Source organism: Falco rusticolus, chromosome 5 (assembly GCF_015220075.1).
Source record: "Falco rusticolus isolate bFalRus1 chromosome 5, bFalRus1.pri, whole genome shotgun sequence".
Classification (NCBI taxonomy): domain Eukaryota; kingdom Metazoa; phylum Chordata; class Aves; order Falconiformes; family Falconidae; genus Falco; species Falco rusticolus.
The window spans coordinates 15,622,848-15,647,481 of NC_051191.1; the positions used below are offsets into that span (position 1 = coordinate 15,622,848).

Sequence of the window (24,634 nt, forward strand, 5' to 3'; positions counted from 1 at the left end):
GGTTGGTTGAAGCTACAGGGCACTTCACAGGCCTCCCCTGGAACTGCACCATTAGAATACTGATACAGTAAAGCTCATCTGAAGAGATTTCACACTGTGCTCAGTCTGACTCCCTTGTATGAAAAACCCGCTGTGCTTCTGCTTCACTCTTGATGCATGCATCAAAGGACTCTAAGCTCTTCATACATTTTTCTTTAATATATAGAATTCACAACTTGAAATTTCATTCTTTTCCCAGTTTATTTTGAATTTCTGTCTTTACTGCACTTTAAAAGAGACTGATTAAGAACATACTTTAAAGCTAAATTCCAAGTCAAGTTTATTACCAAAACCAGTAACACACAAAGGCAAGAGTGGTTTCTAATTTATACATATTTTTTTATATAAAATCACTACATAAAGCTTCCATAGAATAGAAAAGTTTAAATGTTTAGTAAGTTCTCTTCAGTGAGAAAAATAACTTTCAACAGTTTTCCCTATGTATCTTCAGGATTTCAAGCAGAAAGCTGAAATACTGACCTTCAGACCTACTTTATTCAGTAATGACACTGGTTTGGTGGAAATGACATTTGATGTCTTTCAATATTTTTCTCTAGTTATCAACAACCTACTCAGAACCATATAGAACCCAAAACAAGAAACTAAGGAGCAATAATGAAAAAAATTCATATTTAACTGGCTTAGTCCTCGATAAAAGTGGACATCCATCTCTACACAGAGAGAACTAAGGCAGTCTGCTTTGTCTAAAGTCCTAGGGCTTTGTGTTTGTTCACTTTCAAACAGATCTACCCACTAGAAGACTCAGCTACAGGTCAGGATAAAACCAGTTAAAAATACTTTATTTTTAGTAAAAGAAAGTTTTGGTTAAGAACTGCTCTTGTTTTCAAACAATTTCCACATCACATGACTGGGATCCCTTGAAGAATACTGCTTTAAAGCAAACCTGGATGTTAAGAATGCATGAAATTATGCAATGTGGCCACAATGTACAGGACCATACCAAAATGTGATCAGCTTGTACAATGGTGAGAGAAAATAGAGCAGCAAATGCCCATAGACATGTTGAAATCTGGAAAATCTCCTTTAATAACTGCATTAAGTACATTGTCTTACATGATCCTAGGCAAAGGGTTTTATTATTCTACTAAAATTCTTGTATTCTCAGCTTCTCCTTAGGCGAGATTCCCCCCACCCCTTTTTACACTGTAAAAAGCTGCCCTCCCCCCCCCCCCCTTTTTTTTGGCGTCTTGTCTCTTCAGAAAGCCTAAACCCCATTCTTTCAGGGGTACAGATACAGTCTTCTCTGACTGTTCCTTCAAACAGAGACTTTTAGACAGCAATCCTGGGCAGCTTGTGTGTGGTGTGTGTCAGGAGGTAGCCACACTTTTTTTCATTTGAGGATTAGCACAGCATAAACCCTCAGCAGTAACAACCTGGAAGAATCCACAATTGTCAGTGCTTCAGTAACCCTCCCTCCTGTTCCTTGCTAAGTGCTGCTGGGATTTGAAAAGAAATTAATTTAACCTTCAAAGAAGAAGGAAGCTACAGAAATTTTGGCTTTTCTGGTTTTTTGGCTTTCTTTGCCAGAAGTAACACACAGAGGATCTGTAAAATTTTCAAGGCCAGGATCAGGTAAGAACAGAGCTCCTACCATCTTGCTTCAGTTACATCTCTGCTTGAAGCACAGTAAATGAAAACCCAATTCTGATGGAGAACTTCTGAAGAACCATGAGTGCTCCCTAGCAGGATGCCCCCAGAGCACAGGGAAGAAGGTGTGTCAGGGGGTTTCAGTGGGACCAAAAAACCAAAACCCCTTTCCGCATACATGTGCATACACAGAACACACACCACCCCCTCATCATTATTTCCATAAAGAAAATAAATCACATCTTTCAAACAAGAAAGATTACTCAGTCTGTTATGACACAGAACTGGCCAGCTGTTGCATTAGAGAGACTATCGTCTTCCATGTTTGTCATCCTTCTTTTCTGCAAGGAGCAAAGGTAGACTCTGCTTTCCTGTACAATTCGACAAGGACAGTTATGCAGAGTAGCTTCCAGTTCTGGTTCAAGCTGCCCATGACCACACAACTTGCCTACAAGAACCATTTTGAGAGCAGCAGACTTAGATTGTGCTTATTTTTCAAACACAATATTTTATAAAAAAAGAAATTAAGCCAAGAAGATTTCTTGGAACCTAGGATTTCTGTGTAGTTCTAACAGTGAAGCCATGACACCTTAAGTATATAAAAATGGGCTTTTTAAAGCATCAGTATCATACATATGTTAGTGCAATTTCTTGCTGTAATTCATAACAAATGTTCGCAGTACATGATCGCTCTGATACTAGCATATATTCTGTATAACAGAATATTGTAATACTTGGTGGCATAAGCAACCTTTTTCAGACCACAAAAGCGATTATTTATTGAGCAATTCATTTAAGACTCATATGAAATAAAGGTGAATGTGTATCTATTACTTGGAAAAATTAATTTACTACTGGGTATATGCAGCTTTACTCTTTGCTCTTCATTACTGCCCCTGAATAATGTCTACTATATTACAGTACCTAAAGATAAGCCATGAGCTGTTTTTTATTTTATGTTTCTTTCCGTTAAAGAAATATCATTAGCAGACTATGTAACACAGACCAAATGATTCTTAAAATTATAACCTTTTTCTTTTGTGGAGGATTCTGGGGTGTGCAATTTCCATCCATCAAGTTGTCGTTATTGACAGTCCTTCCAAAGCCAGATGAAATTCCATCTTCTGAAGTACAAAAAACAGATGCTTCCATGAACATGCCTCTAGCATCGTCTTGAATCAGGCACTTTGACTCGTTTATTCTGAATCCACCTCCTACCTCCAACTGATGTGAAGGGGTCAAGTCCCTCAAATTAGAATTCATTGAGAAATTTACACCTGTCCTGTCGGGACTTTTTACCCAGGAAGAATAAATTGTGCCCCGGCCACAATGAGCAGTTTCTAATTGGCTGTTTGAATCAGTCCTATCATGTGTGGGGGCTTCCAGGTTTTTATGCAGTGCACTTTGCTCAATTACTTCGAGTCCCAGCTGCTGGAGGTCTGATACAGATTCCATTTCTCCAGTGCACTGCCGTGTGACATCAGTCCTATTCCTTGGACTGGAATATCCAATAGTCTTTATTTCTTGCAGGCCCATTTCTGTCAGGTTGGAATTTCTGAAAGAATTCAGTGCTAGAATCGATGCTCTGTCATACCCCTGTGTGAAGAAAAAGCATGTCAACTATTTTTTCACACTCCAACAAAATGGCAACTATTCTGATACTCAGTTGTGCCTTTAAGTGGGATTAAAGGCCTTCCAGTAACCATGAATTTGTCTGGTTTAAAAAAAAAATTCTACAGCCAGACACTTACTTCTATTATTACTATATATCATGTAAAAGCATTTTAATAAAATGCATGTTAACCAAAGTCAAAATAAACTTTAAAAGCCAGGTTTTCTTTTATAACTCAAAGAGGAAGGGGAGGAGCTTCAACAGGAGCAAGTCCCCAGCCAAGAAATTACAAAGCATTTGCTTCAGTTGAACATAAAAAGGATCCTCAGGGTCAAAATATTCATTTGGGGGGTGGGGAGGAAAACATACTCTAAAATTTTGAGACAATATTCAAATCAGTACTCTGTAGAGAGAGAAAAAAAATTAAGTTAAAGAAACTACTTTTGTACTTCTTAAAACTGTACTCAGCACATATCCATGGTTGGAAGCAGCTTTTCTCAATCACCATGCTTTAATGTTTTCATAAATCGTTTTAAAATTCTTTGTATTACAAAGCAAAGTTCCTAAGTAAAACCTCTCTATTTGAGTCAGATAAACATTAAAACATTCAGTTACAATAGTTTGGAAGCAATTGTTATATTCAGTCAACAGCTACGATCGCATGAAAAACTTTGTGTATTTCAACAGTTAAGATTTTAACCTAACACACACCCCCCTACATTATGTGCTGAACTCCCAGGGGAGACTATCCAGATCATTCATTTACACAGCTGGCCAGAAGTGAAAGTCTCCAGCGTTGGGACACAGACACATCCATCCCCCAGGCTGGGAGTACTTGGGCACATTCCAGCAGCACTTGCTGCTCCTGAACTAATCCACCCACATCCATTTATTACCTTTCTGCTCTGCTCTCTCACTCTGAGCATAATTAGGCTTAATAAAAACCATTACAAGATACTGGGGTAACAAGGAGAAATGTTAATTCAGATTTAACTACAGGCTGAAAAGCACAAGCATTGTTTTTCTGTTCTTATCTATAAATTGCAGTAGTTACTCCTTTCTATGACAGCCATCAGGATTTTTAAGTAGATAGAGAGAAAGGGGAGAGAGAAACATTTAAAACACAAAATGAAACAGGTGAAGTGGACATACAGAGTAGTAAGCAAATAAAACCTGCATAGAAGTTACCCGTTACATTCCAGGAAACCTGCAATGCCTGGTGAAGAGCATTTACTAAGAAAGATGCAGTCATACAGGTGAAATCAAGATACCCTTTGCAGTTTTTGGCAAATATCCTTACCTCTTGACTGTAAGCTCGCCTTTTTATTTCTGGGGAACTGTCAGGTGAGGAAATATTCTACATGAATAAGAAGAAATTGCAAGTCAGTTCTAGCAGGAGTACCAATAGTGATTTACACTAGAATATCTAAACACATTCTCTGAACGTGCTGAAATTCACTATAAATCTTACCTCAAAGTGCATGGTATTTCCATGTATACACGGAGTTACAGGAGTAACTGGTGAATATATGGGTTTGTAACCATTTCTACAAGCTTCATCTTCTGGTTTTATCCTAGGTGGAGTAGCAAACAATGATGCCTCGGAGACAGTGATGTCAGCATGAGTCGGTGTGGCATATGGAGAAGGAGTTGGTGTGGAGGTTTCTGAGAATGCAGACTCCAACAGCTGATACAGTCTTCGTTTTTTTAGTGGTGTGGTTAGATCTGTGTGTTAAAATTAGAGAACAGATAGAAGAGGTCTAGATATAGTGATCACTTACAACTGTTTAAGTACCTGATGTAATGAATTAAATATGGATGAAGAATTCCATATGAAAGAATCAGTAAGATTACAAAAACCTCTTAAGGGCAGGCTTCCTGAAAAAATACACTCTTAAGAGCTTACAGTTACATCAAAACCTGAAACTTGTGTGCTAGGATGATGGCAAGAACTGTCTCTGTTTCCAGAATAGGTAAAGTCAACTTCCTTGCATTTTTAAGACTGTTCAGCTAAAAAGTGGAAATTCCAAGTTCAGGACTGTGCACAGGAATTATCTCATAAACTCCATATCCTTACGGAAGTGTATTTAGTTTTTAGCATGTTCCCATTTTTCATTTTGCCTACAAGATTACACAGCTTTTCCTCTGTGTGCAACAGGCCAACTGAATTTAGAAGGAATTCTAAATATACAGAACAGCACAGAAAATGAATTTATAATCTAATCTCTTAATACCCATAGTCAAAAATGGCAGTCTTTTGTGGACTGTAAACACTATGAGATACAGTGGTTACTTATGTAGTATCAATTATACATTCAAAGGGGACAAAATCCCAACCACTACGTAACTAAGCATTTCTTTCAAGGAAAGTATCAGGAAATAGTGCAAATACCCCTGGAATTTTCATTAACTCATCACTTTAAAAAACAGAGTCCTCCACATTTCACTACGGTGACATAGCTCTTATGTACCATACTAATAAAAGCTTCACCTGTTAAGGAACAGCTGTCGTTCAGTAATAAAGGACTTTTATTTTCACCATTGATGGCTGGACTTCTAGATCTCTCTTGTGATGGTGAATTAAATCTATCAATTATTGTTGAATTTTCTTCTTCCAAAGCCTGCTTCAACCAACGCTGTAATAAACCAAGTTCAAATCAGTGACTTTAAGAGATTAACAATAAATGTTTCAAAACACATTACACGTGACAGAATTGGTTTGCCAATCTAGCTTTTTTCTGCCTGAATTTGTGCTAGCAAACAAAGACTTTTTTAATTAATATGGGATGGGGAACCATAATGAAGGGAAGCATTACCTTCTTACAAGAGCCAGTAATGTTTTCCACAGGTTCTTTTTTCCTCCTCTTTTCTGAAAGGAATGGTGAAGTAAAACGAATATAGTGCTTTGGAGTTGAATATACATGTGGACTGTAAGTGAGACCTGGTAAAGAATTCAGTTGAGTAGCCAGAACTTCAGGGTCTGTAGTTATGCGTAGAGGCCTTTCTGATAGACTGTCTGTAGGCTTCCCTGTTTTATCACTCTTTTCACTTAACCATTCACTGACCAAGTGCTAAACAGAGAGAAAGAAAAAATTAGTGGTTTATGAGTGCTTTTATAAGTGGCTTTTAGGAATTGTTTAGTTTAATTATTCACCTAGTCAACTGTTACACAACCCAGAAAACAGCTAGTTTCCAGGCTGCAAATTTAAGAATACATAGGGCAAGAATGAGGACAGCTTTAGCAAAGTAATGGGGACAGGAGAAGGAATCACTATAAATTTGCTCTACATGCCGAAGTTTTGGGGGTTTTGCTTTTTGGGTTTGATTTGTTTGTTGTAAACTAACATCTAGTTCTTTTATTTAAGTCTCACTGAATATACAAGAGCCCAGATCAACTATACTTACAGTATAAATTTAGTAACAGAATTCCAAGACAAATTTTAAACTTATGCCCAAGCACCTAAGCTGAGGAGTAGTAATGTAACATTAATAGAACAAAGTTAAAGTAAACTCCTCAGACTTCTGTACTGTCAGGACTGTGCTTCAGTCAACATGTCAGGCAGATGCCTTGAACATTATTCACTATTGTAGTTATATTAAGTTACAACACATTTACTAAGGCACACCTGTTCAAAAAGAGGAATTCTCTCCTAGCTAGTTCAGGGGGTTTTAAAAACATGCCAGTGGATTTTGGTTCCTATTAACAGATACAGACTAACCTCCTAAATTTTACGATGTTTAAATAAAGCTAAGGACATCCAAACCCAGCACATTAAATATATTATTATAATCTGTATTAAAGCCTTCATATCATACTAATATTTGAAGTTGCTAGTCTTTTACAAACCTATTTATATTTATTAATTCATTTTTAAAGCAGGATTTTGTCCACACATGGTACACTGGGTACAATACAAGAAGGCATTTCATAGGCATTTATCCTCAATACTATGAAACAGCAAAAAAGTGCAGTGAAACTCAGACTTCTGTATCTTCCTTCTTTTTTGCTATGCCATACATAAAAAGGAAAAAAGATTCTCGTCTCCATTCTCACAAGAATTTAATAACGATGCAATAAGCAGTGTTACAGGATGACTCAGGTGCCTCGTGGGGAAAATAAATAAATATTTAAGTTAAGTATGTTTGGGGGGGTTAAGATCAAACCATCTTGAAATTGTTACTGTTTATTTCGGAAGAAGTTTCAACCTATGACTTCCTCTCCTCCTTCCCCTCCACAGAATAGTTTTCAGAACTTGTAAAGCACACTGAAAAAAAGTCACTTTTGAGTGCAGTCTGTAGAATTTTAAAGCAGTAAGTTTTACTACTTTATTCACACTTGCTGATTTTAAGATTTTTTTCAAGTGTCTTTAAATGTTGAGGCATTTCTTAAAGCCTTCTGCAATGCACTCCAATAATAAAAAAATTAAAACAAAGTACTAAAGAATCGTCCTTCCAAACATGCAGATAAATCTGAGTGTTTAAATCCATTCACTTTAGAAAAAGACATCTCCGAAGTATTAGAAGTTAATGATTTCCTTTAAGATACTGTTTGCTACCATTAAAATACTTTCTAAAGCATATGATGAACAAAGAAAGGAAACTCAACTTTTTATTTCTGTTCTTTTCCTCTTAAATTAACCACTTAGTATACGTATCAAAAACGTAATTTATTTCAGCCCATTTAGAAAGTACTTCCCTTAGAAAACAGTTGTTCTAAAAGTGTTCTGAAAGATGTATTTTGGAAGTCTCTTAAAATCAAAAATAACTTCTACCAATGGATCTTGCACATACCTTTTTTAATGTCTTAATTTATTACCAGTGAGTAGCTAAAAAAAAAATCACATAATAGTGATTTAAAGAAACAAGTCAAAGGTTCTTTTTTAAAAATCTATATATAGTTGCATACTGATGCAGCAACCTATAGGTTTTTTTTTTTTAAAAGTCCATCCTCTTTTCCCCATCCCTTCGGAGACATACCTTCTTTGTTTTAGGATACTTAGTAGGGCATTTACTAAGTGCTGGAGCTTCTGTTTCAGTAACCATTTCTGTAACAACAGTTTCTGTTTCAGGCTCAGCTACCAGTGCAGCATTCTCAGTTTCATGATGTTGTGAAGTTACTTCCACGTCAGGAGAAGATGGCTGGATATCTGAACACATGCTGACAGTTCTGTGTCGTCTACGCTGCTGCCCAATGTGAGTTCTACTCCGTGAGAAGCTTTTCCTCTGTTTAGCTCTATTAACTTTGGCTGGGGTAGGCTTGGTGGCAGTTTCTTCTTTTGCTGGTTCCTGGTACAAAACAGAAGTCTAGTAAACAGACCCCATACACATGAAAGCTACATTATCTTCTTAAAACAAAATGTCAGTTCCCCCTTCCTTTACAGGTCTAAAAAGTCTTTATCCCATTTTAATTGTTAGAACGAAAATACTTCAGCGATAATATTTCTATCCTAATTCAAGGCAAACTGCAATACTTCCTGTATTTTCCTCCCAAGCACCTGCTATACCATTGGCAGAGTATTCATGCACACCTGTCAGTGGTTAGATCACCACAGATTTGTGTAAAGAACTGCCATACCACATTCATTCATCCATAAGGTAGAAATCAGCTACTTACAACATTATCTCTTCCCATCCAATATCCTTTCTGCAATTTATAGTTTACTACGCGTTTAGCACTGTCAAGTACCTTTTGTGACAGCATGCTGACAGAAATTACCCAGGTAAACAACCTGACCTGAGAACCCGCAGGAGTATTTGCAAGTAAGAAGCATACCAGCATCCAGCAACAGAGTAAAAAACTGTTTATGAAACATTAAGTATCATCTGCAAGAACTCAGAACAAACTACACCTTAATAACCCCTTGCCTTTAAAAGAAAAGAAAGGATTATAATCTACTCCTGAGTAAGCCACTGAAGCAGCAAGTTGTTCTCCACTGGTTACGGAGGGTGCCTAAGGAAATGCACCTCCTGTGACTGAAGTCAACATTGGTAAATGCCTCCTATCCTGAACTTCTAAGAGAGACTGCATTACAGAGCTGGTGTGCATGTGTCCATGTTCGCATAAACTACTGTAACTAGAATTCCTCAAACGAATTCTATACATATTTTCTTGGGGAAAAAAATGAGCTAATGGAATATAATGTCAAAGAGCTATACAGATTTTGATCAAGTATCTTTGAGTTCAGAGGGGGGAAAAATGGCATATATCTTAGGAAGCACAGCTCAACATCCAAACCGATAAAATATGCCATGTTAAAAACTAGCTTTAAAATAAAGTTCCAGATAACTACCTGAATAAATTCAGTGTCATTGAGAATCTGTGCTTCCTTGCATTCTGATTTAACCTCAGTTTTTGCTGTGCTGATTCTTTCCAAAGCCTGTTCTCTTCTCTTTTCTCTTTTTTCTAGTCTGGCAAAAGCTTGCAGGATAGCTTCCATTTTCCGTTCTTCTCTTGTCTGATGGATTTAATAATAATCATGATAAAGTTTCAGTCAATCTTTCACATATGTAAATACATACATACTCTCTCCGCCGCCCCCCCCCCCCCCCAAGTAGTTCAGAACATGTTCAGTGTATGTTGACATGGATATCAATTTCAGCAGAAGCTCTCAAAGGAAAGGGAGATGTTACAGTGACTGCAATTATTACAGAGTTCTGAAGAAAGGCTGGCATTCATACCAGCCTTGACAAACAACAAGATTGTCCTGCTTTGGATTTAAGATTAAGAATTACTAAAAATATAATTTACTAGTAAATCACTCACCTAAAAGCATAAAAATAACATGTAGCTCTGAGCCACTTACTTGCATGTAGTCAAAAACAATAAAATGCTAACGATGAGAAAGATATGAAATACTAATACATGTATGAAGCAACAGAAAGCATTACCCCCTGACCCAATTTTCCAAGTGTCACAAGCTACATCAAAACATATAATCAACATCCAAGAATCACCATTTCAAAACAAGGTAACGTACGGTCACACAGAGAAGCTAGTTTTCTGTCTATCTGTAATTCAGGTTCTAGTGCTGCATAGAGGCAGATTCCATCTGCACAGAGCTCTGCTAAGACAATACAGAGGTGGCAGAACTGGGGGCTTTATTATAAATTTTTTTTTATATAACATCTGTAGCTCAACAGTGCATTGACAGCAACGATGTGTTTGTATCAAAGAAGGAATACCTGCAAACGTATCGGTCATATAAGCGAATGATTTTGTTCTGGCAATTTTGTTTTGCAACTCAACCTGCCTCTGCTTGGTAAAATACGAACTTGCAACTATTCACCATCCTCATAACAGTGCTAGAGTACTAATTACAACTTTACTACAGCAACTCTGCTGTAGCGAAGTTCCACAGAGAGCTTCATTTTATTAAGACGTGCCAACAAAAAAAAAAAAAGCCAGCACATACTCTGGAGCAAAACTAACACATCCAACAGTGTGATGAGAATCATTCCTCAAAACCACGACGAGACACCATTGTTTGATAGTATCACAGCTCATGCTGTCACTCTTCAGGTCTTGTATTAAAATATACATTTTACTTGAGCAGATTTTATTTTCTGATGTCTAATAAACACGTCTCATCAATTTTGATACTGACAAGACTGCAGAAAATACTGACCAAAAGGAATGTATGCCCCTAGCCCCTTCATTTTCTTATTAAGTTCTGGGCAGACGCAGACAGTTTTGGTGCCACCTTGAACTCTACTTATCAGAAGTTCTGTGAGCATGAACAATAAAATGAAAGTTCCAAGTATTAGTATTTCATTAAATAACTTGGCTAAGATTTTAACTAGTAATTTCAGTATCTCAAATTTTGAACACCTAACAGAATTCTAAAATGCCAGTTCCGTAACATTGTGCTACCAACCTCTCAAAATTAGGACTTCTGAGGATTTGGAAGATGGGAACTCAAATAATTAGTAAGGCAAAAATCCTGACCCCAATGCTATCTATAAAAATGGCCACTACAAATAACAAGCAATAATAAAGAGCAAAGAAATCTAGATTTTCTACAATATTTTTTAAAAGGCAATAAAAAAATTACACACATTTGAAGATAAAAGCAGGCTTCTGTCACAAAGCAATGATCAAGCCACATTAAATGCTATCAAATAGCAAGCCTTGCATTTTAAGTTGAAGTTCATGTGAGGATCTGACTTCATATACACTCACATTCTACAAGCCTACAAAAAGGTAGTAATTAGCATGAGAAGAGCAGGTGTCACTAAGACTTAATGACAACTTTAGGCAGCTACTTGCTTCCCAACTTACCATCTTCCTTTTCCTTTCTGCAATCTGCTCCTCTGATTCCATTTCTACTTCATTGCTAATGGGAGTTTTTTCTTCTATATCATCAATAAAGTCTGGCTCCTGAAAGACAGAAATGACTGCTTTACAGAAGCCCTACTAATCTTGCAAACCAGGGAAAACTAAAAGCTGCACAGAACTAAGAATCCTCAGATCACTACGTCAAAAGTAACCAAGCCAATAAATGAAGACAAAAATGTAAAAAAACCTAACAACCACTTGTACCTTTGTATAAACCTGTAAACATAATCAGCTGACTAGATCTTTTCCATTCTGAGCATCTGTATCTTTTTTTCAGCATACTGATCTTATTGAAATTTTGGGGATCCATGCCCACTCCCCCACCCCATCAACCAACAACAACAAAAAATAATCAGAATTAAACCTCCAAACCAACAGAAACTTCTGGGCACTAACACGGCCACTGTCCTAGCCACTTTATAATCAGTTAAAGAATTATGAGCTTTACATTACATACCCATGAAAAAAAAAAAAAATTATTGAAATAGAATAAAATCTGTTTTACTGAAATAGAGTAAGTGCCAAAGGAGACGTTAACAATTACACAGAAGTTCTTTTCAGCTAAGAACTGTTCTATTAAGGTCAGATTTTCAATTTTAAGTCTCACTACACAATACAACAGTGCCATACCATAAGGAAACACAAGAGTTAGCTAACTAATAATGGTTTTCTGTTAAAAAACCCCAAAACAACAACAAAACCAAACTAAAAACCACACACACAAAAACCCCAATTAAAAAACTGACCCAAACCCAACCATGAAACAGTAACTTTGAAAAGAGTTAAGTGTTCATTAGTCCTATATGCAATTTCACTTTTACATAAAAGGTTTTTTTAGTATTTGTCTTGAAAGTACATTTATAGTTTCCCCATACTCCTTCTTTGGTTAGCATTACGTATTTTACCCCAGGAAAAAAAATCTGATGACTGGCTTCTGTGTTTACACACACATTTTAACAGCTTTATTCTCACAATTCCTACCATTTCAAGCTCAGTTTTGAAAAACAATAGTTCTCCTGTGACTGTTCTATATAAGCACTGTATAGTACATTAAAAGCTCAGAAGAAGATACCAGTTATCACTTGTTAAAAACAAAAAAACACCCAAACAATTTTTTTAAAAATCAATTAAGATGATAAAAGTTTAAGCGTTGCCTCTCTGGAGATCATAATTTCTAACAGTCACATGCCATGCCTTCTGGACTTCCAAGCACTTTTAAGCTATTTAGCTACTAAAACCCCAGAAAAATTTAATAATTTTATGAAAACTGAGTGTCACTATGTTCAATTTCATCTTATTTCCTTTACTCCTAAGTAATGTTAGAAGAACCAGGAAATGGCTCCCTCCCAGAATAACTCCTTCCTCTCTATCCCAAAGCATCATCAAAAACCATCATGTAAGGGAAAAAAAAAAAAAAAAATCACCACCCTCAAAAAGAAAGAGAAGATTGATAGTTACTAAGGTAGCCATCTGCTCATGTTAATAATCTGTCTGCAAAATTATGTTAATAATTAATCTCACAGACCTCTCAATATTTCTTTTGAAATGACATATTAAAAGAAAGACTAATACAAAATTTATTACCATGGTATATTACCAGGTGGCTTTACTATACTATCTACCTATTATCCAGTTATTTAGCTTCAACACACACCATCCTCCTCCCAACGCCCCGAACTATTTAATAGAGCTGCAGAGCTCTATTTAACAAGAGCTCCAGCAAACACTTAATACTGTGGGTTGAAGTTTTATTTTTTATAGGGCAGGGCTACTTATTGCTGAGTTTAAAATACTACTCTGAGTAACATATGCAACTAAGCTAAAGGCACTTCAGGATGGACTGGGAGCTCCTCAAAGTGTGAACATGAGGCTTTTACATTAGAGATCCTCCAAGAAATTCAGAGGAAACATTATAGTTAAAACTGGTATGGAAACCAACATATCAAATATTAAGGAAAACTGAGAATAGTATAAAAAAAAATTCTAAAGAATTTATCCATCCTTAGGATTTCTGATAAATCTCCATACCCCTTTTCAGAACTTTTCAAATTCCTTTAGTAACTACAAATGGAGAGTATTTGTATTTAGCTTTTCTTTCTGATCATCTTTTGTATGAATACCTGATTATTAGAAATGGACAGCCTGAGGGGAGAGAGCTTCCTCTGTTTATTATCTGCAATTTTCATTTTGGTGGCTGCTCCCTCACAGTCCAATGTGATGTTCTGATTTTGAGTCTCTTTTTCTCTTGAAATATCTTTCTCCTTCTTGCCCTTTTTCCTTCTGGTTTCATATCCAGTGTTGATGTTTTCTGTAGGCTCCGAACGTCTGAGAACTGGACATTCAGGATTTTCTTTGAGGCAAGCACAATCCACTTTGTATTTACTAGAAGTAATTAAATGCAAGAAGGCATATTTTGATTAGGCTGTACAGCAATGAGACTTTTCAATACTAATTTACACAAGCAGGCACATTTCACATTAAACATTTGCTATTATGCAAGTTAACCATATAAAAAGCAGCTGACTCATTTGCACCAAGATATACAATACCACTGTAATTCAAAAAAACATATACTGGTTAACAGAATTTGGGGCTGTTTGCCACATGAAATTCCTTTAAATTCAAGGTTAGTATTTGCTTAAAAGATGGAAGACATCTAAAACCTTGGTATATCCTGGATGGAAATATAGCTACCACATTAAAGAGATCAAGATATGCATCAAAGGCACAATGTTCTTGCTTTACACAAAGACAGCAGACAATTCACAGAACAAGCACACCGGCAAGAATTCAGAGGCACTTCGTACAATTTTAAATTCCACTTGGGTACGTAGGAATGTTATTCAAACACATTCAACTTACACAGGCTTCAGCTGCAGGTACTAAACACAATTACTACATACTTCTAAAAGGAGAAATAACCGCCCAAAAAAACCCCTACCAATCAGGCAGTTTTTCAGGTTGTCTTCATGTGAGGCATGTAGGAGTGTCTACAACACCTGAGAGTGTAAGGTGACTTAAGCTCAACCGAACCCAAACTGATTAATACAAATAGTACTCTTTGGACATAAATACTTCAGGTCCAGAAGTAGTGAAGGCATGACCACACAGCATCCAAGCTGAACTACGAGCAGACCACAGAAAAGCGCATTACCTTGGTGTTGCAAAACAACTGGACTGCTTCTGTACACAACCAAGTGCACATATAAAAATAAGCTCTCCATTGCCTCAGTTTCCAAGGTTAGTGTTAGCCTAGGGGTTCCTGCACTATGCACCTATACCCTAGAACATTTCCTACGAGCCAAGAGAAACCATTACTAGATCGTACCACTCAAAGGCCTTACTTTGCCATCAGATTTCAAAGAGTTTGAATAACAGTCCCTATATACGTGAACAGAACTTCGTGAATTATTTCCTTTACCATTTCAAAACAATGCTTACAATGTCAACAGTTTACTAGAGCTTTCCCCAATTTATCAACGGAGCAGCAGTTATATTCAGGAAGACGTGTAACAGGTTATAGAATCTAAGGCACTAAGCATTCAGTGTATGTGAACACTCTTAATCATATATCAAACACAACTTATAACTAAATTCCACAGACACTGTCTTCCTGAAGTTATGCTACAGAGGCACTCTGCAATAAATAGGGCATTACTGTATAATTCTACATTTTCTTCCCTCTACTCTCCCCACACTATGGGACACCTACACACAATGAATTCTCATAGTACATCTTTATTCATATTCACCTAAGTTCGCACGTTTTCCACATCATTTACAAGTAACTGCAACATTGCTGAAAACGGCAACAGATACGCAGTAAATACAAATACCAAAGAAACCCTGCCCACACACACTCTGTTCATTGTAAATACAGTGCTTAAGGAGCTCTGTGTTATTAGAGCATGCAAGAAAGCAAATGATGTAAGAACAAAGCCACTCTGAACTGCAATGCAGTAGATGTATTTTAGAACAGCATGCTCAAATACTTACCAATTTCCATAATCAAAATCAAATGCTATAGTAATCTCTGCTCCCTTTGGAATGTTATGGATGGAGTAAATATAAAGATGAATTGTTCCATCTTCAATTACGTGCCTCACCTACATTCAAGAGAACATAACTATATTATAATGAAATCATGAAGTACTTTGGGAAGTGGTTTTTGTTTTCGGGGGGGTGGGGGTGTTTGGTTGTCTGTTTGGGGGTTTTTTTTAAGTGCCTGTATAGAAATTACAGGGATTGCTCAAATTATCAGTTGGGACACTCAAGGAAAAGGAGACTTCTAAGTAAATAAAGCCTACTTTACCTTTATGTATATGCTCACCTCTGCATTTGGCGTACATGAACGCCTGATGAATCGAGCTTCATTTCCAAAAGTCCTTGCATCAACACACATTTCTAGCCCATGGAATTTGGAGTAAAACAAAACAAATGGGTATGGCCTGAAAAAGATGCAAGAAAACCAGGGGTTTATAATTTTTAAACATGTTACGTATCACTTACTCTTCACATCAGTTAGTTTTGTAACATGATGTTTGGCATGCTACACCAAATTTGTGGGTTAATCCGAGAATGACATGTTTGTAATTTAAGCTTCAGGACTGTAACTGGTACATTCTCTAGTTCTCAGAATACTCAAAGTCAGAGTTACAGCCCTGAATATAATTCTTCTGCAAAGGATCTAAAGGGAGGAACAATAACATGACAAGCACTTAATGTGGAAGAAAAAAGGTTAAGATTTTTCATCTTTCTTAAGCTTTTCTTATGGCACCTCCTAGAAGGAAACTCAGGTAGAGATTTAGGTGCCTCAGAGTCATCCAAAAAAAAATATTAACACCTCCACATCCCTGCCTAACATCTGCAGTATCACTAGCACCCAACCCTCCTCAAGAAAAGGGGCATCTAAACACTTTGCTAATGTGTGCTTTAAGTTCTTCTATTACAAGTGTCAAGGAATCCCTCCATCTTTACAGAGCAAAACTTCTGCGTTTTATCTCCTCCAATAGTATTGCATGTCTGTGCAGTTAATGCCAGCACTGAAACTGATCCACAGGAAGAAGCAGCAGCCATGCATAGCTCAGGAACTTAACCAACTAGAGAACTCCAGCAGCAAAATCTGCCCCCAGTTGACCTGTGTCCAATTCCATTCTCAGCCTGATGGGTTTAAAATCTAGTTCTCTCACAAAAGAGAACATCTTTGCCATTACCTTCTGAATTATTTTAGGATGGTAGAACCTGCCAATCTCTGGTTTAAGGTCACAACTACCCCACTGAGAATGCAGGATCCTGTAACCAGGGAAGAACAAAGAAAAACGAAACCAACTCCTGAACAGATCTGTAAGGATATCCGGAAGAGAAGGGGGAGACCAGATTCCAACTGCAATTATTTTAAATCACATAACATTAAAATGCAAGACACTGCTGGCAACCAAGACCCAGCTGTACTTAAGGCAAGAGTTTGGGAAAACAGCATTTTAATGGTTACCTTATTAAAATATTTGGAACAGACCTTTTAAAGAAATATCCATTAGCTTCGAATTGTTCTCTCAGCATGAACTTCCCTCTGTATTCAATAATAAGTGCATCAGGAGGCAAGTCTTTGGCGGCTTTTAAAATTTTCTTGTTTTTTTGCACGTAACTCTATAAAGACAGAAGTTAATTTATGGAGTATCATTTTCAACTATTTTTCCATTATTGTTAACAGCAGATTATACTTTCACAACTACTGAACAATTCTGCATGAAAACACCCTCCTTTCTGTAATTAAACCTCCAGACTGATTTCGTCAAACTGCCCTGTTCCCCTGCCAACAGAACTAGTTATGAATTTAGATTCAAGGGATGCTTTAGCCCTAGTTCTCCAGCACATGCCTGAAAATCAAAAGACACTCATGTTCTCACAATTCAAGCACTACATCCCCTAGTGCACTTAACTCCCATCACTACTAGCATGAACTGCTGCATTGTTTCACATAACACTTTCAGAAGGCTTTAATTCCTTCAAACAAAAGAAAACATGCAGGCATAAAAGGACGTTCATGATTCATTCAAGGAAAAATAGACTAGAAAAAACAACAAGAGTAAAAAAAAGAATCCTGAGAGTTTCCAAATTTATTTTCATGTCTTTAGGTGGAAGGACGGCTTTTACTTAAAAACCAGTACATACCCTGACAATTAGTGAACTCACACCTCTCAAAACTGTCATCACCAATCAAAAAGGAAATGGCCTTTACGTAGGCAAAAGGCTCTCTAAGCAGGGATATTCCTCTAAGGAGGGTGTCCCATACGCCATGATGGTCTTTGAGGAAAAGAAGCGAAGATGCTTCCATTAATCTGCTACAGTAACTACTCCTCGAGATTTCTTCTACAAAATGCTAAGATCTGTTACATGGCTCTGATTTGAAGCTGGTTAAGTAATTGATATTAAGGATAGGAAAAACACATCACACAGTTTCTTCATGAACTAGAAATTACAGGATCACATGAGTTTAAAAAAAGAAAAAAGAAAATCAGTATCAAGTATGACCTACCACCAGAAATAGCCTTCATGAACAAGTAAATGAAATTCTATCCTGAGTACCTGAACATCCAGAACACTTACCACACCTTAAGAAAGATGTGAACAATTAACATGTTGATATACACAGCAGGAAAAAAAGATTCCAACTTTAATGCTTCTATCTATTCTAATCACTCCTGATACTCCTCACAGAGCAGAGAAACAACAGCAAAGTTTACTGTGTAATGTCCACCACAAAAGACAGTCCAAGGACAACTCAGTGTTCACACTCAGACTAACACCTTAGCTATTTTTGTAAGAGCTGATATGGAAGTGTAAATAACCAGAGGTGACACAGGATGTATAAAAATCAATTACAAATACTGAAAAAGCTGTTAAAACTCTAATGCTTAGATCTGGTGAGACTAGATACAGAAAATGAATGTGAAGTTGTGTCACATGTATGCCCTCCTGCCCTTTTTTTTTTTTTTTCCTTTCAGGCTTCTAAACAGTTATCTTTGTCATGGCACGAAACCAGCATGCAGTAACACAACATGGCACAGCTCATTACCTCTACTGGAGGCTTGAAAATCAGATTGCTGGTGCTGACATCTTTTTTGTCATTTCCATTGCCTAATCTCAGAGCTATTTTTTGTGCCTCCCTCTGGACACCCTCACTGTACTGGTTATTATTTGCTTCTTCATAACGATCCATCCACGCCTTGATTTTAGTTTCCCATCCGAAGTTTGAACTGTCAGTAGGATCAATCTCTGGAGCAGAGCCCTAGAAATTAAAAGCGGTCAGATATTACAAGGTAAGAAAAAGATACTAAAATTTAAAAAAACCCAAGTCTACAACAAGACACATAACGAAGGGCAAAGGTGCGCCATGGGTTCAAGGTTTGGGTTTTTTTAAAAAAAGTCTGGTATAAAATTCTGCATTACTCACAAGCACTGAGTTGAATTCAGTAGCATTACATTTGTCCTTTTAGGAATTGCATCATTTCATAAATACTGCCCAAATTCAGGAATACATTCCCCCTTTCAATATGTATTCTAGCTTTTAGTGGGATGAGAATAGAAACTGACATTGCTTCCTCCCACAGCTGCACTGCATCATGAATCTAGGAGGGCTGGAGTTGGAGGGCCAGATCTCCCTGCCTACTCAACTTTCCTGAACATATGCAAAAGAACTCTAGCTTCCATTCTGTAATAAACAGATCTGATTTTCCCCTTTCAACTTCACATCTTACATCTACTACATTAAGGTTGTGACTCTAGTGTTACAGGCTTTGCACAGATCATTTTTCTCCCCTTATCTGGTCCTCACTAAACAATTTTCTTCTGCGGTGCTTCAGATCCTTCCACTTTTAAAGAAAGTGCCATAGTACCTCCAAGACCTCACAAGCAGCAGCCAGGCTGCAGCCAACCAATGCTCCTTACGGACAGCAGCAGCAAACCAATGCTCCCTTTTCTAGCCACCTGAGCAGAGACACTATTAAACATAATAAAACAGCAAGCAGTTCAGCAGTTCAATTTACCTGTTCAGATTTCTTTTGTTCATCAAGAGAACCATACACACAAACAACATTTTAAAAAGTATGATGCTAAGAAAACCATGAAAAAAGCAATGGAACCTTACAAGCACCATATTCAAAAAGCACAGAATAGATTTTCTTCCCCAGTTGTGTCTTCACTATTTGCAAGTCACATCTTATAAAGCTGAAATGTAAATTGTGTCCCACTTGTTTCTATATATCCTAAGGATGAATAAACTATGGGAGATACCTAGTTTCAAACCATGCATATTTTTATCTCACAGACAATTTAAGGACTGCTATAACACTTAAATATTACAAAGCAGACATCCCAACATGATTCCTTAAACTATGCCAGCACTAGTGAGTAGAGTCCCACCAGATGAATACATGGAGGTATGACAGAGCAGAACCGCTAGTTTAGCTTTGAAATGCAATATAGCCACTTCGTTCTTTTGCTGCTTAGAGCTATGAAAGGCTGAAGCTACCAAGTTCAAATAAGATGTGCACTCAAATTTACTCCCTTGCATAGCAAAAACAAGCCCTAATTCCTCCACTGGCTCTTGAAAACCAAGCATTCCCAGAATAAAAATTTACACTATACTATTTCAGTTAGCTTCCCAGGACATAAAGATGTAGTGCTCATACCTTAATTTAAAATTACTACAACGTGTATGTAGCACATTTCTTACTGAGAGTATTTTAGTGCTTAATGTGTAGCCCCAACTGCACTCTTGATGCTTCGTGTTATTTAAGTAAGGTACAATTAAGGTTTAAAACAAAACCCAAACAAAATCATGTTACCTTTACTCGTGAAGATTTCCTGGATCCTTCTCGAAATGCCTGAAACAAAAGTAAGTATTTATTTTCTTTGGAGGACATGCAAAAATCTCTTAAGTAATTCAAAATCTATTAATGTATTAACAGCTTTTCAATAAAACATGGAAGGCAACAACAGAACAAACTACATTGAAATCCCAAGGCGGCAACAGGTTACATCTCACAACACATGTTCTAAAAACCCATTCAGCATTCTAAGCTAAGTACACACTGGATGTCAGAGCTAGTCATCCAGGTACCACTACCTTTCTCCCCTGTTACAGTATCACTCTAGAATTTCAGAACTCAAGGCAAAGAAACTAAAAAGATACTTACAGAATACCCCATGCCCATCACATAAACCTGTAAATTGCCCACTCACGATTTATGGAAAGAGGGGAAAGGGAAGCAGGTGTCACAGACATCCCATAACATTAACTTCTGAAAAAAGTTTGTAATTCTACAACAGAATCTTAATTCTTTCAAACATCTCACACAATGTTGGGAGGTAACAGAAGAATGCGATAGTAAATTTACATTCGGAACTATTCATTCAAAGGAAACATTTTAGTCAAGATTTCCAAAGAGGTATCAATAACTAATTCTGACTTAAATTTTAAGTTATCATCCAAGCCAGTGAAACTGAACTGCAGAAAGGAACTGGTTAAGTTTAGGAAATCCCATGCACTTTACTTCTTCAATATATTTGTCTTCACATGTGTTACATTGTTTACACCTATAGCTAAATAGTATAATGTCAATATCCTTTTTACTCAAGTAGTTCAGTAGCTAACTTTCTGACAGTACAGTTCCACACAATTTCAACCCAAATAAATCGGCACGAAGTCACATCAGGACAACTGACAGCAAGTATTTCTGAACCTAAAAGAACCCCAACTGAAAACTTTCAGACAGAGAATCCTTCTTTGGGCACCCAAAGCTTGCTCTGCCCAATCTGTAACTATACCTAGTGGTCCAGTAAACACAATTCCTCCTTACAAATTCTGCCTCAGTTGTAAAATTGAACTTTCATGGCTAGTACACATTAACTTGAATTAAGAGCAAGGGTGCGGGGAACAGATAGGGAGGACTGTATCATTTACCGCGGAGTATTACATTTCAAGCTAAACCCAGGTAGTAAAACATTATTAGTAATAATAGCCTGATTTTTAAAACCAGTGTCTCTTGGTAAGAGATGTCACATAGCTATAACCTGTAACAGAGTTATAAAAGGAGAAATTACATTCACTTACTTTTTTACATTTTGCTATGTTCTGTTCTTTCTCTCCACTTTTTTTCCTTTTCTTATCATTGACTTTTGTAACTCTTGTAGGAGTTAAAGTAATTGTAGTTGGTGTATGTTGAAAAGCAGTATACAGTTCCACAGGAACCTCATCACCACTCTCTGTTGCGCTGGTATCCCCATCTTTAAAACAAAGAACATCCTGTAAACAATCAAATACTGCAGAAAGAACATTCACTAGTTACTCTACGCCTGCTTTTAAAATATAAAAATGCATACTGACAAACGCTTCAAGCACTCACATGCAAAATTCACCCACAGTTGCAACAGCATGAAAATGAATGACCAATGAGAAGCTGGTAATTAACAGACGTTTGTTTGTAACGCCAAATAAGTAAAAGATACCAGATTAATTCCTTCCAAAGAATGGAATTACATTATCATATTCAATTATAAACAAAATTAGAATCAGAACAAAAATGGTTAAAAAAAACCTAACTCATTCATTTATATATAGCTTTTACTTGTAATATAGCTTTAGAATTCTTTCAGATGACTGTATTCTAGATGGGATTAAAATTAATGACTGCCCAGCATTTCTTGTAAAGCCCTATTAATCAGTCACATGTAAGTCATAATCAACTATTTCAGCTGCAATTCTCAGCATCAAGTGCCTTTTTCAGGGTAAATATGTCAGTTTAGCCAAAAGCCTTCTCTTCTCAAAATCCCACAGCAGTAACATTCCACTACTCAGCAAAGAGAAATGTGAAGTTTATTTTGTTAAAACAAGATCATACACAAACTGACAAGATATTTTTTCTTTGTGCTGTGCACCCACAGACCTAAAAGCCAAAGCCTGAAATTTAGCATACATCAGCATTTATGTCAGACAAATACATTTCCTGACCTGGAACAGGATTACCCTAGTTCTGTCAAGACAAAAGGCTGTGAAGTATGGGGATGATTGGAAGAGAGATGGTGCGCACAGACAGGAAACTGCTGTTCACATGTCCTCAGTACAGGCTTCTTGGATTTTAGCAGCTTTTCCAAATATTCTGCCTTCAGTAAATACATTTTACACTAAGCAAGACTTTTTCTGAAACTGCATAAAAGCAGGCTTTACAAATACTTCATGTGAGAGCAGAGAAAGCACTTCTTCTGTGCTCAGAAGGATGTTGCCTTAATCAGTGCACTCAAGCCCTAATTCTTGAAACCTTCTTTACTAAATAAAGAACTCCAGCTACTGGTTACTCTGGATTTTCCTTGCTCACAACATTCCTTAACAGGATTCTTCTGTGCATAGTAACCAATCCAATTTTACCATCTTGGTTGTTCTTTTGAACAATTTATTAGGTATATAATTATACTTAATATATTAGGAACCAATGATGTTTTCTGGAAGTGTTTATCTCTGCTGGGACTATTTTCTGAACTAGCATTAAAAGAACCACATAGAAAGAAGAAATGTCTAATCAAAGAAGAACGAAGAGCAGAATAACTAATGACCGAGAAATCACACCCAAGGCCCTCTTGAAATTGTCAGTGTTTGTAGTACATACACTAGTGCCTACAGAACCATTATGTCACGGCAAAACACCACCACCCCCCAACACAGTCTTCCTTAGGGAAGCAACATTTCAAAATTGTTGTCTACACTGTGTCCTAACTTACTGTAAAGAATAATTACCTAAACTGAACATATAATTACAGAGTTGTTTTGAGACACTCCTTCCTAACCTACATAACCTGCTTTCACTGTAAAGAGCCTCAGTAGAGCACACTAAGGGAAGATTTTGCATCTTGGAAGGCAAGATACAAACTCTACAAATTTCGTAAGAAGTTATGGGCCCAGACTCATTTCCCCATAAGCAGCAAGTGATTTCATCAGCACCAATTTCAAGACCAGACAGCTTGAAGAAACATCCTTGAACAAGTTACACATGTAGATCCTGTATCTTTAGAACAAAATAAACACCACACCACACACACACCCCCTGCAACAAAATAAAAAAAATGAAGGCCAAAAGATCCAGGATACTGCTGAGTAGGGGCTTAACAAAGGTGCTCACTCCACTGAACCACAGCAAGTAATCCAATGCACAGTAAGCCGCAACAGAATTACACCTTCATCCCAGAACAAAAAAACAAAACAAAACAAAAAACAACAAAACCAACACCACCACATACAACCACAGGCCCCAGAACAACAGGCTACAAATGCTGCCAGGAAAAAAGGTGATGTGGTTACGCATAAAAGCGCAAGACTTTCACAAAATTTTGTATTGTGAAACGTTCACTTAAAAGCCCTTTTCTTGAGGCAAACCAACTGATCTACTTCTTGCTTCCCACTGTTTACATTTGGATGCAACATGGCTAAAACAGCTATCTTCAGAAATCTTAACAATAAAAACTATTACACCATAAAGTACACTCATATCTAAGTGAAAAGTCCCACTATACATAAACCTAAAGAAAAAAAATACATACATATATACACACACTCCTACTCATCAAAAACCAACCAAACAGTCTAATCTTACCTTTAATCAAACACCTGTAACTTATTGCTAAGTAAGTTACAAGTAACATTCTGCAGCTGTTGAATACTTAAAAACATTGAACAGATACATCAAAACAGATGCCACTTTTGCTTTTCCTATTTGGAATCATTATGAAAACTGGCCAGTTCTACTAGTGTCTCAGGGTAGACAGTCCATACTCAGAATTACTTTAAGTCTGGTTGAAACATATATTATCAGTCAACATACAAGAAGTGCATTTAAGCCAAGTAAATGTACTAGCTAAATAAAACCAAACAAAAATAATAAATAAATCATAAATAAATATAATAAAAATTAAAAAATAAAAATTAAGTAGAGATGTAAGCATACATTCGACATTATGTATTATAAATCACAGTAATTATACTGCACCAG

At 36.8% G+C, this 24,634-nt stretch overlaps 1 protein-coding gene across 1 annotated transcript in view; it reads right to left on the bottom strand.

Moving 5' to 3' along the window:
- KMT2E (lysine methyltransferase 2E (inactive)) overlaps positions 1 to 24,634 on the bottom strand; it is a 62,593-nt gene that overhangs the window by 6,331 nt on the left and 31,628 nt on the right. The window contains 15 exon segments of the mRNA XM_037387415.1: positions 2,677 to 3,243; positions 4,560 to 4,616; positions 4,731 to 4,984; positions 5,751 to 5,895; positions 6,076 to 6,330; positions 8,237 to 8,545; positions 9,550 to 9,714; positions 11,538 to 11,636; positions 13,715 to 13,976; positions 15,591 to 15,700; positions 15,925 to 16,042; positions 17,110 to 17,240; positions 18,670 to 18,882; positions 20,441 to 20,479; positions 21,709 to 21,881. Of these exon segments, the coding sequence (XP_037243312.1) occupies positions 2,677 to 3,243; positions 4,560 to 4,616; positions 4,731 to 4,984; positions 5,751 to 5,895; positions 6,076 to 6,330; positions 8,237 to 8,545; positions 9,550 to 9,714; positions 11,538 to 11,636; positions 13,715 to 13,976; positions 15,591 to 15,700; positions 15,925 to 16,042; positions 17,110 to 17,240; positions 18,670 to 18,882; positions 20,441 to 20,479; positions 21,709 to 21,881 (2,897 nt within the window).